Source organism: Diachasma alloeum, unplaced genomic scaffold, assembly GCF_001412515.2.
Source record: "Diachasma alloeum isolate Michigan unplaced genomic scaffold, Dall2.0 Dall_scaffold_00308, whole genome shotgun sequence".
NCBI lineage: Eukaryota > Metazoa > Arthropoda > Insecta > Hymenoptera > Braconidae > Diachasma > Diachasma alloeum.
In genome coordinates, this window is record NW_021680447.1 from 4,429 (window position 1) to 23,312 (window position 18,884).

At 36.4% G+C, this 18,884-nt stretch overlaps 1 protein-coding gene and 1 pseudogene across 1 annotated transcript; one reads left to right on the top strand and one right to left on the bottom strand.

Annotated features, from left to right (window-relative positions):
• Nucleotides 1-793: 793 nt before the first annotated feature.
• Nucleotides 794-2,694, top strand: LOC107039856 (annotated as a pseudogene).
• A 375-nt stretch (nucleotides 2,695-3,069) lies between these two features.
• LOC107039857 (constitutive coactivator of PPAR-gamma-like protein 1 homolog) lies at nucleotides 3,070-18,858 on the bottom strand. Its single transcript, XM_015259698.2, has 9 exons — nucleotides 18,733-18,858; nucleotides 13,529-15,349; nucleotides 12,408-12,546; nucleotides 11,920-12,045; nucleotides 10,914-11,335; nucleotides 9,584-9,837; nucleotides 9,143-9,235; nucleotides 8,462-8,568; nucleotides 3,070-8,255 (listed from the first exon to the last, which is right to left on the bottom strand). The coding sequence occupies exons 2-9, from the start codon at nucleotides 15,159-15,161 to the stop codon at nucleotides 8,105-8,107; spliced, it is 2,925 nt and encodes a 974-aa protein (XP_015115184.1). The 5' UTR covers nucleotides 15,162-15,349; nucleotides 18,733-18,858; the 3' UTR covers nucleotides 3,070-8,104.
• Nucleotides 18,859-18,884: the final 26 nt, after the last annotated feature.

Sequence of the window (18,884 nt, forward strand, 5' to 3'; positions counted from 1 at the left end):
GTGAAACACACAGTAGTATGAAACTTCAACTGCGTGAAACACACAGTAGTATGAAACTTCAACTGCGTGAAATACACAGCAGTATGAAAATTCGGCTGCGTGAAACACACAAACTTCGCGCATGCGTGGAGTGTATGGAGTGTACGGGAGTGATTCACGCAATGGTGCGAATAGTCACGGTCTTAATTTAATCTCTTTGAGCTATTACACTTAGTTACATGGATGGTCAATGGTCATGTACACTGATAAATGATTTATTGCAGAAAGTCGACTTTCCTCCAGGAAAAATCCAAGATCTGACACTTTGGCCCCAGGTGAAAAAAAATTGTATTTCTGCATTTCTGGGGCTCTCAAGTGTTTCATTTGCATCAGAATCATTAATAGATGCAAAATCAACGTTCACTCGGCGAAAAATTCCATTTTGTCGAAAGTCGATTTTCCCCCTGGAAAAATTCAAAATCCTACTGGAGTATGTGTCTAAGGCTCCCTTTATGCCGTTCCCATCTGTTCCACCGCCTTCCGTACTGTCATCATTGTTCCTAGAACGTGTACAAAACGGAATGTGTCCGTCTGAGATTGTACAAACGATCCCCCCCTCCCCCCATACCCCCTGACCGTCTTCTTGACGTCATGATCGAAAAATTGGCGTCGAAAACTACATATTTTCAATTAATTATCATAAGACATCTCGCCAATATGTCTCCATAATTTTCCCCGTTTAGCTAATTAGAAGGAATTAGAAATTAAACAGAATTAGAATGAATTGAGCTTCATACAATTTCCTTATTACCCCCAGATTTGCTGACGAGGTGCCTCCTGCTGAGTACGTGGAGGATCTCTGCGAGAACATGCACTTCTACTCCCCCAGGGACTACATAACCGGTAGTGATCTCTACTTCGAGTACAATCCCGAGGCGATAGCTGCTTGCATGGAGGCACTGACCCCCGACAACGTCAATATCATCATCTTCAACAAGAAGTTCGATGACGAGAGCTTCGAAAAGGTGGAGCCCTGGTTCCAGACGAGGTACACGGACTCGGAGATCCCCCAAGACTGGATAGAATCCTGGAAAAGGCTGGAGCCATTCAAAGAGTTTCACCTGCCTGAGCCAAACATCTTCATCACCGACGACTTCAGTCTCATTCCGATAGACTCCGAAGTCGAGTATCCAGTTAGGATCCACCAGGACGCCCTCTCGGAGATCTGGTACAAGCCAGACTCCAAGTTCAGGCTTCCAGAGTGCTACATGCACTTTTACTTCATTTCTCCAGGGGTTGTGGCTTCTCCGGAGGGCGCTGGGATGACTGACCTGATGGTGTCTATTCTCAAGCAGCTGCTGGTGGAGGAGCTGTACCCAGCGACAGCTGTGGAGTTGAATTATCAGATTGAGCATTGGGGGAAGGGACTTCTGGTCAAGGTCTCTGGGTTCAACCAGAAGCTTCCGCTGCTGCTGGAGACTATTGCCAAGTACATTGCTAATTGTTCTGAACTGGTTACTGAAAGCTTGTTTCAGATTATGAAGGAGGAGCAGTTGAAGGATTATTATAATACTTTTCTGAAGCCCTCGAAGTTGAATAAGGACGTGAGGCTGTCGATATTGATCGTTAATCATTGGTCAGCTGTCGATAAACATGCGGCTGTGGCTGGAGTGACTTTCGATCAGTTCAAGAATTTTGTTAAATACTTTTGTAATTATATTTATGTGCAGTCTCTGGTCCAGGGGAACATAGAGAGGGAGGAGGTGATCAGGAACGCGCTGAAGTGCTTTGAGATTCTTGGGTGTAAGCCACTGCTGCCGAACACTCTGCCTCAGAGTCGGGTTAATGTTCTGCCCAGAGGGGAAACTCATTGCTGCAGGGTCAGGAATTTTAATGGGACGGATGCTAATTCTGTGGTGACTAACTATTATCAGTCGGATTTGTTCTCCACGAGGCTGGAGGTTATCATTGAGCTCGTGATGATGAGCATGGAGGAGCCATTGTTCAATCAGCTGAGGACGCAGGAGCAGCTGGGGTACAATGTTTTCTCGCTTTTGAGGAATACTAGTGGGGTTTTTGGGTACTCGGTGACAGTTCACACGCAGGCAGATAAGTTTAGTGTGGAGTATATTGATGAGAGGATTGAGGGGTTCTTGAAGGGGTTTAATGAGACGCTGAAGAAGTCCACGGAGAAGGAGCTGGAGGGGGTGAAGGAGGCTTTGATCAAGGTCAAGCAGTGCGCGGATATTCATCTGAAGGAGGAGGTCACGAGGAATTGGGGAGAGATCACCTCGAATCATTATGTTTTTGATAGGCTGGCGAAGGAGGTGGAGATGATTTCGGAGATTGATCTGGAGGAACTCAGGGATTGGATGGAGGCGCATATCATTGGGGGGAAGAACCTGAGGAAATTGAGTGTTCAGGTTGTGGGGAATGACAAGAGTAAAGGGGAGGGTCAGTCTGGAAATGATGTGGAGGATGATGAGAAGAATGGGAAGAGTTTGAAGAAGAGGCATTTGGTCAAGTATGGAGGGGATGTTGAATACAATTTGAAGTTTCTGAAGAACTTGCTTGGGGAGAAGGTGAAAAAAACAGATGATTATTATGTAACTGACATTGAAGACTTCAAGCGAGGATTGTTTATCTATCCTGTACCGAGAGAGGAGGATTAACGATTTTGCTAGAACACGAAATAAAATTAATTTACACACACAATTCTTATTTTATTCATTTTTTCCCTAAAATGAAGTTTCAGCAAAGTTTACTTTTCTCATGAGAGTTTTAATGAGAGGCTGAAAAAGTTCACGGAGAAGGAACTGGAGGGGGTGAAGGAGGCTTTATTTTCCACACGAGAGCTAATGAGAGGATGCAGGGGTTTTTCAATAGCTTTAATCATTAAAGTAATTGGCATCGAAGACTTCAAGCGAGAATTAATAATTTTGCTAGAACACGAAATAAAATGAATTTAATTACACCCACAATTCTTCTTTTATTCATTTCTTCCCCAGAATTTACTCCAGTTGATGCAGCGTCTGTCCAATCCCTCGGGGCCAGACGGGTATTAGGAAAAGAATAAATAAAACTATCCAGTTACACATACAATTCTTCTTTCATTTATTTCCTCCCCAAAATTCATTCGAGTTTATGCAGAGTCTATGCAATACTTTCGGTTATCAGCGGATAATTGTGGTAATTTTCTTTCATTTCTATTTAATTCAAAATGAATTTTTCCTCTCTTTGCTCGAATTAACGCCTATGTGCACACATACGTTCTATGGGATAAATAAATGTTATTAATGATGTGAAATTTTATATATGTTTGTGTCTGAAGGCGATTGCCAGAGAACTCTCAGATTTGCTCAGTCGTGTTTTTCAAGACACGAATTAATCTTATTTTTCATTCATTTAAATTGAAAAAATGTTGGAGATTTTACAGCTCACGTGTATCGACATTTTTCACAAACCATCATGTTTTTTTTAAATTGAATTATTTTCACTGAATTAGAGTAGACTCTGGACCGCAGAATTACAGCACTTATTTCATCGCAAATAAAGTAATAATTGAAACAATAATCTTATTTCAATGGAGAATTAGTTAAACACAAATGATTAATTGATAATAGCTTACAATAACATTTTGCTTGGCTTTTGCGTAAATATATGTTCGTTTTGTATTTTTTTTATTCTGCTAATAAAGAGAAAAAAATAAACAATTGCAGAAATTTGTTTTTAAATTGCTTTGTTTTTTTTATCTTTGCATTTTCATATCTACTATTTCATTAAGAACATTATAATAATGGGACCCACGTGCGCTTCATTCTACATGGATAGTGTTTCTCATTTTAAATCCCTTCAAATTCAGTTTTCAAAATCCGCACAATTTGCTACTGGATATTTCGTGAATTTTATCATTTTCCCTAATTATTTTCTGGGTTTCGATTATTAATTTGTTTTGAATCATCATTAATTATCCCTTGTTTTTTTTGCATAGTAATGAAGGAATTGAGTGACTGAGGGGTAAATAATTTTTGATTCAAATTATAATGAGAAAATTACACATTTTCAGGGGTAAATCTAGTGAAAAAATGACCATTGAGATTTTTTTCTCTCAAAATATGAAAACATTTAACAGTTTGGAAATAAATAGGAGGGCGATTGCTGCTAAAAATTGTAATAATAATATTTTTAACATCATGGGATTATAAGTGTCATCCCGCGGTACGAACTACAATTTGCTTGCGAAGCATTTCACTACACTCCAGTTATTTTTCTCTCTCTGCACCAGAATACATTCTTTTTTTGTTATTACTTACTTTTTTAATATTTTTTTTATATTTCTCATTTTCTTTTCTCTTTCAACATGATGCATAATATTTTGAAAATGGAGTTTTACATAGTTAAAATACAGTATATAGAGATTATGATTTTTTTTCATCAACGTGTTTACAGTTATAATTGAATTGTTAGATAAGTTTTTTTTCTTTCATTTATTTTTATTTTTTGTGGGTCCCAGTATGCTACAACAAATAAAGCAGGCGCAATTTTAGCGCACCCAATTTTCTTACGTTTTTTGTATTACATGCCGTTTAATCATTTTGTTTTCTATTTTTTTCAGCTCTACTCTTTGAATATTTTATAATTTTTCATTTTATTTCACGAATTTTTTGGCTCAGTGCTTTAAAAATGTGAATTTTTCTGCATTTCCATTTTTTTACTTCAACCAATAAAATCCGTTAATGTTTTTTTTTGGTAAATTGTCGTTCAGCCACAGCTGGACCAAAGGTATGTATCAATTTATGTTTTGTTGATTAGTTTGATTTTTATCAATTCATTGATACGATTTTTTAAATGTCTAGCGAAGTAGTAAAACGTAATAATTTCAGGGGAAAATGTGAAAGAACAAGTTTTTCCGCTTGGCATTTTCACCTGAAACCACTCACAATTGAAATGATTTCGTTTTTCCACGTCAATACGAAAATGATTCTCCGACATTTTCATTAATCTCGTATTTTCATCGCTTCTAAAATGAAAGTGGTTGCAGCGGCGAGTGCATTTTTAGTGTCACACATTTGCGTTTACGTTTTTAAAATGTTTCAAGTTTTTTTTTATCGACTGATCATTAACGACATTGACCATTTATCATCATCATATCTTCCATCAGTTAATCAGACGATTTCTGCAGTGCTATGTCAACATTGGTTTGTGTAATCATTTACGTATTTTTAGTATCTCATTTGAAGATTATTAAGAAAAAATTATGTCAAAATGCTTTGAAAAGACTGGAATAAATATCCAAGTGTCTTGTGAGCACAATCCAGGCATAAATTTTCCCTATTACAATCATTATCAGCATAATGATATCATTTTCTCATATTCATCAGTATCCCAAAAATACCGGAATTAAACGTGAATTATCGAAGTTGACGAATGAAGTGTTGCCTTTTTTCATTTCTCTTATCAAATCAATAGGTTTTTTTTTCTATTTCGAGGCTCCCATTTTGCGTTACGAATCATTCACTCAAATCATCATTCACTCAAATCACCTCTCAACGACTGTACATCCCTTTACGTCGTAGAAAATGTCTCATTGTCTCAATGCATATTACGCAATAACAAATCTACAAAAATATAACATTATTTTTTTATCAATCTTGAACCTCTTTCTATATTATCTCAATTAACGGCGTTATCACGACTTTACCCCATCACGAGTGGAGAAACAAACATTTCTTCAAGTGATTACTCATTCTCCAGGTTCTTCCCACGAAATTACGTTAATGCCATCGTCTACATCCCCCTAACTATTAAACCCACCAGTCACACATTGTCATCTACCTCATCAATATACCCAAGCAAATAAATATGTACACACAATAGTTACCTCTCACCACCCCAGGTAGAAAAAAAAATCACTCACACATTCAACTATTTACACAGTCATGCCCTTTGCGAATTAAAAAATGATAAATCCGTAGACTGATCCCCCTCAACATCCTCCTATCGTTAGCACGGATATATAGTACGTATCATAAATAATATATTCACAATTCTTCATAAATTTGTTATTTTTTTTCTCACTTAACCAGGCACCTCGATCCAATCAAACGCATTGGCAATTCACAAACAAAAAACGATAAAGGCATGTACGAAAAATTTGAGAGGAAATTTTAATGCTTTTGCTGGGGAATTTAGTTGAAATTCCCTTCATTGTTCACTGAATTCTGAAAACAATTCTGCATTTTTCCCATACATTTTTACAGAACAATTGAACAAATCTGATAGAAAGAAAACCCATAGATTAAGTCCATTTGATGCAAGTAATTATGTTGAGATTCTTTCTAAAGAACGTCTTGGGGTTAAATTTTCTGTTGTGTGTATCCTTTCCGGTTTTTAGAAGCAAAAAGAAATGAACAAAACTCGGAGAATAAGCCACCGAGAAATTTAGGAAGAAAAAAACTCAAATGATTGAAAAAATATCTAACTTTCGGAAAGTTTCTAGGCATAAATGTTGAAAGGTTTCCCACTGTAGCTTCTTTATCCTCTCTAAACAATTTGAGGAAAAATTATAAAATTTTATAATTTTTAATAACAAGTATAGAAAAATCAAAATCCCTTGAAAATTCGGGCATAAGATATTTTTAGATTGAATATTTCACTTGAAAAATTCTTTCCAGAATTTTCAAATACAAAAATACAAGAACAAAAATTATAAATAGAAAATGTCAGTGAAAGCCACAGATTTTCCCATCGAAATAGGAAAAAAAACAAAGGACAATTTCAAAGGAATTCCCCAGTGAAGGCCCCAGACTCTCCCCTCAAATTTTCCTAATACATGAAGAGTTCTCACGTCTTCTCTTCAAAACCCTCAAGTCAATGTGAATATGGGAGATCCTTCTGTGTCTATCTCTGCGTATTTACTCCCAAACTCCCGTAATTTTCTCCCAATCAAAACGAAAAAATTAAACAGTGAAACGCGCAGAAATAGACGTTGTTCAATAATCGTTTAATAAATGTATAAATATATATTTTACCTATATGAAAAGCATCAGTCTCTTTACGCCAATAATGCCCTCTTGGTCTCCCATATTATTCGTATTAATTATATTTGTTCCAGTGTCTTAACAACTAATCATTCACCACTAAATTGTAATTGCCAACGACAATTACAATTCGAATAATTAAATAACAAATTATGAAATACGATGGTTCAGGGCACCAAGATTGGGCAAAGCGAGCATTTCATATAATACCGGAAAATATACATTTTTATCGTGTTTACAAAAAAATAATCACGCTTCCTTAATAATTAAATACTTATAACAGTTGACGATTTGTATTTTTCATTAAACTTTGTTTTCTATCTTCATCATTATCATCTCCAAAATTAACTCCAGAATTAACGGATCAATTGATCGATAAAATTGGAGGTGAAATGTCAATAGTTAAAGTCACATTTGTTATTTCTCTTGATTATTATTTTCTTTCATTCATCGATCGTTTATTTTCACTTTAACAATGCATTATGGGCGATACTTTTGGCAGTGAGAGGCATTGTCGTGTAATAATATTAATTCAATTTCCTGAACTAACGTCTTGTCTTTATATTTATTCAATTTTATTGAATAATTCTCACGCCAAAGCGTCTGGCTGTCGTCGCCTTAACAGTTAATAGTTTTTGGCCCCACCAGAGAGCATTATATGCACATCGAGCAATGGTACACTAAATTCACGTCATACTAATCAAATGTAGATCATCATTTCATTTTTTATTAATTGCTCAACAATTTCAGAAAAAAATTTCATTATTTTCAATAGGAGAAGCGAATCCTATACAAAATGAACAAGAACAAATTTTAATTGATCCCAGAAAGTCAATTTCTGAGGGATAACATCGAGAAAAAAAATCATCAATAATCAATGAATTTTTTGAAGAGAAAGGGCAACTGTTGATACGAATGAACGTAAATTGTTGATACTGGTTTTTAAGGTTTAATCACTCACGTGCACAACCGCTCGATAGTCATATAAAGATAATGGCTGCAGTCTTGAGTCACATCCGAGAGCATTATCCTTCTTATGAAGATTTATTTAATGTAAAAAATTATTCACGAGAGCTAATCGCGACTTAGTTCTCCCTCAGGGGCTGGGGGGCCACGAGGGGGGCATCACCCTGACCTTTCTCGACTGGTTTAGTGTCAATTATTGGCTTATCTTCGGACTGAGGAGCTAGAGTTGGAAGGATCTTCTTAGCGTTCGCATCCTTCGTCAAGAGTTTTCTGAAACATTTTGTTTCATTTTAATTTCGGAATTTTTTGTTTTTCGCATTTTAGAATTGTTCTCCTGTTTCTAATTCTAGTTTTTCCCTAACAAATAAATTCAATTACTTCATTACTATATTGGATGGTTGTTTTTTTTGTTAATGAAAATTAATAATTATTGGAGGAAACAATTCAAAAGTTCAGACAGGGAGACTGATACTTACGAGAATCCATCAGCATTTGTCTCCTCCACAATTTCACGTGTCTTAGATTCATTCTTGTTTGTGTTCTCCTGATTCTTCTTGATGGCACCCTTCTTCTTGCTTGTTGCCTAATAAAAACAATTATTAATGCAATTGGAAATATTTGGGAAAGAATATCTCGAGATCATCCTACAACTATTTTGAGTAATCTCTATAAAATCATCAAGAAATAATTTTTATGAAGATTTGAAGTGAGAATTTCAAAATTATTCGATAATCAATCTATACGGAATTTCAATCGATTGAAAAAAAATTTATAACAATTGGACTTTCAATTCGATACGTCGAGAGCACGTTCTAATAATAAGAAAAATTCAAGTGACTGTTATTTGCCACTGAAAACCTTAATTTCCTTGAATCTTCGCCTTAATTCCTCAATCTAATCCATAACAAAATTTTTAATCCAATACAACTCAATTAAATTGTAATAAAAAACAAGACTATCAAAATCTATCAAAATTTAACACAGTAGAATGACGAGGGGAGAGAGAAAGGCTGGTGCTGACGTAAAACAAAGAAAAAACTTTGGTAACATCAAAGAAATAAATGAATTGAATTGAATTAAAATGCAATAAATTGTTAACAACCTATGCATTTCTTAGATATTCCTGAAATAATGAACACAATATGTGCATTATTTACCTTCATCTGAGTCTTTTTTCCTCTCGTAGCATTAGAATTAACAGGATTCCCTCTTGGTTGAAACATGCGAGCATTGAGACGAGGGAATGGCGCCTAAAACAACCACCATCGACTTGAATAATCTTCATTTCTCTCACAGTTCTCCATAAGTTCATTCAACACACAAAATCACGATAAAAGGGGCCACCACGAGCTATGAATTCACGAGAAACTGAGCTAAAAATTTCAAAACTTCTGATTCTCACCAGAGCACGAAGAACCTGCTGTTCCACGATAACGAGAATAGCATTACAAATAAAGTACACATAGTTATACAGTGAATTTACAAATGGCCTTTATTCAATGTGAAGTGATGTGAAAGGCAGGGGGATACAAAGTTATGTGCTTTGTGTTTTTGTGTCAAGACAGAACTTGCAGACGAAGGTGCATTGAGTCCCCTACCTGTGGTGGCATTCGTCCACGTGGTGGCCCATGCACTGGCTGGGGAATTCTTCCTGGCTGGCCATAGTTGGCACCCCACTGTCCCACGACGACTCCAGCAATTTCCAACTGACCACCTCGTGATGGTACTGGTCGACGAATCAATTCCCTCAGGGGAATGTTGCTGCGGTTCACTCGACCACGCACGAGTGTCTCGTTGATTGTGCAACCTGCCGGTAAAATGTTGGTGGCTGTTGGAGGTGGAATACGAAAACCTTGATGAGAGAAAAATTATTGGGAGTTAAAAATGATCAAAATTCGTCTGCAGATAGAATTTTTTTTCTGTGTAAAATTTCGTTTGTTGGATGCATGATAGATTTGTTGATCATCCTGAGGACGTAATCGATCCAATGATGAGACATTGAATGAGACAAACTGTTATTCCTCGATTTTTAGTGGCATGTGAAATGAGAAGAGGAATTCAAATGATTTAGAGAATTATTTTACAAATATCTTTGAAAGAAGAAGTTTAGGAAAAAATGTTGGATGAAATTTTTTGTAGAAAATTGATAAATTTACAAAAATGATTAAGTAACATTTTTGTTCATACCTCATTGTTTTAGTGGAATAATGTGCATGAAATTTTCAACTAGCTCGAAGATGAATGATATGAAAAATTTCAAAAAGTTTCTTTCAGCCCATAAAATTGTGTGCAAAAAAGTCTTCAATTGATTTCTCTTGAACTCTAATTCCAGAGACATTAGCAAAATTCTTTGACTTGTTCTCATTATTTATGTATAAATTACTGAATAATTTCAACAGAATTTACAACCCTCAAAATGCTCTGCAAATCCAAGTCTTTTGACATTTTCTCATAAAGCTCCGAGTTTCTGAAATTACAGCAGAATCATCTGCTGCAAATTTTATTGCTTTATCTTCTCCAACTCTACTCCTCATTTACAATTTTATTAATCATGTTAACGATGGTTAAAAGACATTTTTCACAGAGAATTCAAGGATCGCCATCAATCATTAATTAGTACTATAGTAGTTGCACCTTACAATAATTGAAGCTTACTTATATTTCATTGAGATTTGAAAAATAATATAATTGATAATTCAAATTTTCGAATTGACTATGAATTAAATAATTGTCAATATGGAATTGTCAATTGACTTATTCAAAATTCCACTGTCTTAAAAATTTATGACTAGGCCGATGTCTGAGGTTTTCAATCTCTAGAACAAATATACCTCAACATTCTTCTGTAAATTCCCAAGTTTCAAAGATATTCGCAACTAAAATTCATCAATTTATTCCTGAAGAATCAAAAAGTATAAAATATCTCACCTGGTGCAGTTGTAGTAATTGGTGGACGTGCAAAGACCACATTGATGCCCTCCAGAATGGCCTTCCTCATCCTCTCAACCTTGACAACGCGATCAATGTGCCCACCACACAGGTCCAACAGATTCTTCGCCATTGTTGAACGAGCCAGTGTATGGTGGAATAGTTTTCCATCGAAGAACAGCCAGGGACAGCACATCAGCCATGGGATTGGAGCTCCACAGGCGTCGTTGGCTAGCAGAGCTGTCTCGACACCAGCCATAAATAATGTTGACAGCTGAACTCCACGGAATGTGACAAGTGGTAGCTGAAGATCCTGGAGGTACTGAGCATTCATGAGATCGGGGGAAAATGCTTGAGCAATGAAGGCATCCAGCTCTTGACGTCGTAGAATTTTTACCTTGTCTGAGAATGACATGATGTACCTGACAAAAATATAGAATTGCAAATGAGTTAAAACAATTTCAACGACTTCAAAAAATGGAGAAGACTGAAATGGAGATTTTTTTGTTTAAATTCTTTTCACACATTCATAATTTCAAATGAATTAATCAATTGAGATGATATGGGGGATCATGACAAAAAAGTGTAAAGTACACTTTTGAGAAACAAAAAATTCTATTCGATCAGAACTTAAATATTCGTAACTATTTGTTATTTTTAAGTAATTCAACGTAGACAATGAAATAGTTTCATCCATGGAAATACGATTTGAAATTATTTTTATGCGGAATCATGGTGTGACATTTCATTTCAGTATTTAAAATAATTTGGAATGTAATGGAAGTCTCTCGAAATTGTTCTATTGCATTCAATTATTGGAAACAATAAAGGAATTTCATAACGATACTGAAAAAATAACAAACTCTTTCATTCAAATAGTGAAATAAGATTGGAAATAGCAAGTTCACTTCAGTGTTAGGAGTAAAAAAAGAATGAATAGTTGAGTTGTTCGAAATAATAACCTTGAAATAATTATTTCAAATAGTATTGCACCCTGACGATTTACCTGAGAACACAAGCCATGACCAACAAATGTTGAGGTACATAAGAGATGTTCAACATCAATGGAGTGTCAGATTTCATACAAGTCAGGAAAGCCCTCAGCCTTCGTCGTTTGTCATCAATTCCAGTGCTGAAATAAGCATTCAAATAAGCATTCATTAATTTAAAAAATCTGAAGATGATTCTCTTGAGAACAGTACGAAGCGTGCTCGGGGCTGGGCCTTTATACAATAAAAATTGAAACGACAATGTGTGAATAAAAATACTAAAATAGAACGAAAATCGTTTTTAAGTACAACATCAACACATGGAGCATCGGACATACCTATGATGCCCTCGAGAGCTGCAACGAGCAGAGGCATTTTTATCAAACGGAACAGACAGACGTCCGTTACTCAGAGAGACTTTACTTAGAACCTCAGTGTAAATTTAAAAATAAAAAATAACTCGACAATTCTAAAAAGAAAGGAATGATTTAAATTTAGTTCTCACCCAAACCAGAGGCGTTGGATTGTTGGTACTCCCCATCCAATCTGCTCGGCTTTTACATATTCAGGAGTCAGATAGGGATTTGCTTTGGACCAGATCCACTCTTTGATCACAACGTCAGGCACTTCAATTTTTTCATTATCTGAAGAGCACAATTATGAATTCGATTATGAAACATAACAGAAGAGAACAATTGATTTCTTATAAATCGTTGAATGTTAAATCATTTTGATAACAAATAAGTTTTCGAGGAAATGATGAGATTTTATTTATTGATTGATACAGTAAACAGAAATTGTCAATTTGATGAAAAAAATAATGTTATAATTTTGGAAAATTTGTTATTGCGTAATGTGTATTGAGAAAATGAGTCATTTCGTACGACATAAAGAGATGTGCAGTCGTTGAGAGGTGATTTGAGAGAATGATGATAGGAGTTAATGATCCGTAGCGCGAAATGGGAGCCTCGAGATAGAAAAAAAAACTGATTTGATAGGAGAAATGAAAAGGCAACACTTCATTCCTCAACTTCGATAATTCACGTTTAATTCCACTATTCTGAGAATACTGATGAATATGAAAAAATGATTGACATTATGATAATTATGATTGTAATAGCGAAAATTTTCGCCTCGATCGCAGAGAAAACCATTTCCATTATTAGAAACGAAAATATGAAATTGATAAAAACGAAGTTTTTTCGATACTGAAACGTTTCAGGAGAAAACATCAAGATTTTTATGTTACAAATTTCATTAGTTATAAATAATGTCTCGATATTTGCCTTCCAAATAAAATACAATATGAAAATTTCATGAAAAATACTAGATACGTATTTTGTTATTTCGTAAAATCATGAAAAATTACGAAGTTGCAGCCAATTACATTCAATTCTTTTCATCTTTAGTTAATCTTCATATTCAGCAATAAAAGAAAATCATGCAAAACGTATCCGTATTTTATTTCCAAAAATCATGGAAAATGAAGAAGTTCCTGTAAAAAATGAACAAGTTACATTCAATTTTCATCTTTAATTAATTTTTATATTCAATAATGAAATAAAATTATGCAAACCCCCCCTTTCGCACTTTCTTCCTCCCCAATCTCAGAATTAAAAAACTCACCATTCTTCTCCTTCGCCTTAGTAGCCAAGTAAATTCGATGATGCACATTAAACAGAATAGCATAAACCATCTGCCTGACAGGTCGATAAATGAGATGAATAGAGGGTGTTTCCCTCTGATTCTCATCCTCCAACAGCACAGGCAGTTTAATCTCCCCATTGATAAAAATCTGATAAATATGGGGTGACATGAGCCCCTTCTGGTGTCTCTCCGAAGCAGTCCTCATGACCTCAGGAACAGTCGTAGGAATGCTCATGGGTTTCTCCTCCTTCTTCCCCTCGCTGCCCCCATGCAGTGGTGAAGTGGCTGAAGAACCACTGGACGAGCTCGACGAGCTAATAACTAGATTATGCGTCCCATTGACCTGTCCATTGCTCTCCTCCTCGGCCTTTCCCTCCCCCTCAGCACTCCCCTGCACCCCAGGAGGATCAATGACGATTTGAGGAGCTGTTTTGGCATTGGCAGTGGCCTCATTATAAGCATTGAGACTCTCCCGCTCGCTCTCGACAGTCTCCGAAGCAAACCTGGACGTCTCAATTCCACATTCACCTTCACTCGCTGCCACTGGCTCCTCAGAGTTCTGCTGCACCACAGGTGGCTGCTTGACCTCTTGCTTAGGCACCTTGACAGCCTTCACCGTCTTATTGTAATGCAAAAATCCCTCCTTGGTGCCATTAATGTAATATTGGACGGACTGTCTCAACTTGGAGCACCTGGGATCAGACAAGCTGCCGAAAACCTTCTGCGCAACGACGTCGATCTCAGCTGATGGCAGCTCCTTGACGTACCCAGCGATTGTCTTGATCGACTGATCGATGTTGGTTTTGTTTGGTCCAGTTGTGCTGATGTTCAGTCTCTTGTAGAAGTCCACGAGGTCGTGCTCAGTCAGGATGTAGTTACCCAAGAGTGCCCCCAGGATGCACAATCTGTCTGCTGGTATTCCCAAGGATTTATTCACCTCTGACATCAGGTACTCCTTGCTGTCCAGTGATCCCTTGTACGTGAGTTTCAATTGCTCCGAGGAGAAGTACCTGGGTGGATCGAAAATGGCGTACTCAGCGTCATCAGCAACGAGACCGTGGAAATTGTTCTCACGACAGTAGGCGATCACCTCCTGGTGGTGGTCATCCATGCTGCACATGACTGAGACCTTGAGGTGACGAAGGGCCATGCGGAGACCTGTGCGAAGGCACACTGGAGGTGTCCACCAGATCTTCGGGGGTGGAGTGCCCTTTGTTGTTATGTGTTTCAAGACGTTGTTCACTTTGAGACGCATTTTTAGCTGATTCTGGATCCACTCGGCTCGCCTAGCTGCCTCGTTGCAGCCGTTGAAGAAGACCACGAGCTCGACGCCTGAGAGCTCTATCGACTGGATCAGAACTGCCAGGAACTGGACCATTCGGTTCCACTGGCCTCCGCATGCCCAGTCCGAGAAGTAACCACCGTAGAGACGATCCAAGCAGCACTCACCGTCCAGCACCAGTCGCAGGATGTTTGAGTGATTTTGGTTCTTGTTGGGACGATTTCGCTGACGTTGGATCACGTTTCGCGCGATTTTCAGGAGGTCCACTGGCACCACTCCACCAGGGACACAATTGCTGTCCAGAAATGTCTGTAAGTCTTGGACCCCCATTGTTCGTTGGCTTGAATTTATGGTTTTGGATTTTAGGTGATCGAATTTGGAGTTTTTAAACAGTGGTCATGTAATTATTTTGTTTGACTTGATTTTTCACTGTTAATTTTTTTTTATTGTAATTTCTGTGGGATCGTTTTGGAGCTCAGAAGACCATGGTGCCTCCCTCTGATTTGTCAACCTGATACCTGGAAAGGTGATTATGGGGGAGTTACATTTATTTGTTTGGTGGGACGAGAGATCAGTAGCGAAGCGGTAAAACTGCGTTGACGTGGTCTTTAGCTGAGTTTTCAAGAAATATCTCCGAATCTAAGGGAGATTACGAAATTTTCGTTATTACCTTTTTTCCAGAGCGAGTTGAGAGCTATAAAGAAGGTTATGACAAAAATTAAGCTATCTCTCTTAGATTTAGGGATATTTACTGAAAACTGGCCAATAGTCAAAGTCGACTCAAACCGGTTTTCGGCTTCGCTACTGAGATGACGGTGATGAACACGAAGTTTTGCAAGATGTTGAGGCACGAAAAAATGTCGAACAGTGAGAAAAAAATTATTTTTGCCACATATCCATTCAGTTGAGAGAAAAATTTATTTTTTCAAAATCGTGTTTCTCCAATCGAGTCATTACCAGGCGAGCCTGACTAGTTTTCAAGTATGACAATCATGTTGCTCTAGAGGATGACTGTGTTACACATGACCTTGGATGAACTCCTCCAATGATTATTCATTTTTCCTCAATTTCTTATTTTTTAGAGATGAATTTTGATCAATTTTTTAATGTTGATCATTATTGAGGGAGTTCACTAAAGGTCGTAATTAACATGATCATCTTCTAGAGCAATATGATTGTCATAATTGAACCCTAATGCGGATTGCCTGCGAATGACTCGACTGGAGAAATACGGTATTTAAAAAACAAATACTTCTCTCTTTGACAAATGGATCTGTCAAAAACAATTTTTTTATCAGTGTAGAAAAACAGCGAATGCGGAATTGAATTTTTTAAAATGTCAATTAGAAACTTTTTTATAGAATGGAATCAGCAGAATTTGATCTTTCTATAGAACGTTTTCTACTGAGACATTTTCCACAGAAAGCCCTTAACATAATCTCTCTTCTTGCGTTGAAAAGAATCGAACAAAAAATTGAGAAAATATGAGTCGAGGAATTTTTATAGAAAATATCTCAGTAGAATAAGTAGTAGAGAAAAATCAAATTCTATTGATTTTTTATATGAAATATTTTCTATTGAACAATTCAATTAAAAAAACAGAGTTTTCATCTTTGACAACTTTTTTTTGTGATTTATTTTCCTCGAAATGATTGATGACTGGGATTCGGAATATCCAAACGACAATAAAGTGCATCAGCGGTTCAAAATATATCTCAGATTATTACAAATCGACACATAACTCGAGTATAATATGTAGTATGAATGAAACCATAAAGATAAAATGGAAAATGTTGAGAGTTGAGTGGAATACCATCTGAATCACTGATTGAAATATTCATGGGTAATCCCGAAAACAAATTTAGCTTGAGCCACTCGTATTCTCTCGGGCAACAACGACAAATTCCCGACGAATTGTCAATCTACATTTTCCGAATCACAATAGAATAGAAGAAATGTTCTATTTGCCCTGCAGAAAAAATAGAACAGTGTTTGATGACTTCTGTTATGCAGAAAAAATAATTTCTATTAATTTATTGCCCGTCGCAAATAAAATAGTATTGAAGTAGTTTGACACTATTTCGAATGAAATTCTGCTAGGGAATAATTTCTTCCCATTGACAATCTCATCTAATGGCAAATATTCATTTTTCGTATGAATCTATCTTGTGACTTAGGACAAATAATCGCTCTTTTTATTTTCTACACTTTGTAGAAGTAGAATAAAGCCGGCGATATTTCTATTTCGATATTTATGTGGATCGAATGAAGTAGCAAATTCAATTTTCATTCAATTTTCAGTTCTAGAAACCAAAACAGATGAATATTATCAACATGATTTAGTTATCGACGATAATAAAGTTGAAACCATCATTCTACATATAATTCATGAATAACTGCCAAGCTCTAAAAAAGATTTACAAAAAATCCGTAAGATTCCTAAGTCGTAACGTGTTCTATGACGAATATTAATGTTTCACATCATGATCACTTCTGCTATTCAATATAACCATTCAAATAGTGAAATAAAATCGTCAAAACTTTCATTATCTACTCCAATAATATGAAATAGCAAAGAATGACTGGTCATCCGAAATTCCAAACTCTAACCATTAAAAATAACAAAACTATTAGTTTAGTAAAAAACTAGCTCTGTAAACTCGGAAAATACTCGAAAGGGAACTAATAAATGTCCATTTAATTTAAGTCTAAAAACCAAAGTCGATGAATATTAATATTATTCAATCATCGCATATAATCACCTTAAAACCGTCATAAAAAATATTATGCGTGAATAAATGCCTACATTAAAAATTATTAACGAAAAATCTGTAAGATTCTTAAGGCATAAAAAAAGTGTCCTCTGACAAATATTAATTTTTCATGTTACGATGACTTCTGCTATTCCATAATCATTAAAATAGTGGAAACAATCGTCAAAAGTATTCCCTCATCCATTCCCACAACACGAAATATCAAAGAATGACTAGTCATCCGAAATTCCAAACTAAATATCATTCATGAATAATTGAGAACCATTGAAAACGATTAACAAAAATTCCAAAATATTAATTTTTCACATTGCGCCCACCTCTGCTAATCCATAATCATTGAAATAGTGAAAACAATCGTCCAACCTATTCCCTCATCCACTCCAACAACACGAACTATCAAAGAATGACTAGGCCTCCAAAATTCTAAACTCTAAATAGCCCTTAAAAATAAAAAAACTATTAGTTTAGTACGAAACATTACCTAGCTCTGCAACCACGTAAAACACTCAAAAGGGACATGTGGATGCGTGCCGGCAAGGGGAGTCTCTCGGTCAACGACACTATTTTAACCGAGTTAACGAGTCAATTAAAACCGCTCCAGCAAAATCAATATCAACAGAGTTGAATCTAAATACCGAAAGAATTACATTTTCAATTCCCCCCAGCACGCCATTAATCCTTCAAGCCGACTATCACACTCATTCGTATTAGGATTCATCCAAATGTGGCCTAAGTTCAAGCTATTGGCATGGAAAGGAGGCCAAGTAAACTAGCCCCGTTATTCATCAATTAACCACAATTAATGAAACTTAAATAATTCACTGATGCATTCACCCATCCGAACAATTCCCGGAGCAATTCATCAACTTATGGGACGATTATCCTCTAATTTTTAACGGGTAAATAGTATTATCGAGGAATTTGGAGAACCGGCATGGCGAATTGAGTTCGGACCAGAGTGAAGTGAGAAATTATTTCAAGACAGAAGAGGAGAGAAATAAGTGGCGACTTATGCAAGGGGAATATATCAGGTGGAATTCGCAGCCAATGTTGTTCGATAAAATGCGATACCACGTGATTTATTCAACTCAATAAGAGTAATCACTTGTTACTTTATTTATACTTACGTTGGGTCCGTTGGAATCATTGTGGCCATTACCAATAAATAGTCGAAACAGATAATTCACGAATGGGACGAGGGAGCGTTCTGTGATTGTGTGTGCGCACTGAACGAAACGTAAAAAAACGAGGGACTCTGCCTCTCCCGGCACTACTGTTC

What these genes read in the sequence shown, in the direction of transcription:
- LOC107039857 (XM_015259698.2), bottom strand. Translation starts at nt 15,161, where the DNA reads ATGGGGGTCCAAGACTTACAGACATTTCTGGACAGCAATTGTGTCCCT. An exon ending in TAAGGCGAAGGAGAAGAATG is followed by an intron (nt 12,547 to 13,528) that starts GTGAGTTTTTTA and finishes TGTGCTCTTCAG; the next exon opens with ATAATGAAAAAATTGAAGTG. An exon ending in GAAAAAAGACTCAGATGAAG is followed by an intron (nt 8,569 to 9,142) that starts GTAAATAATGCA and finishes TGTTTTTATTAG; the next exon opens with GCAACAAGCAAGAAGAAGGG.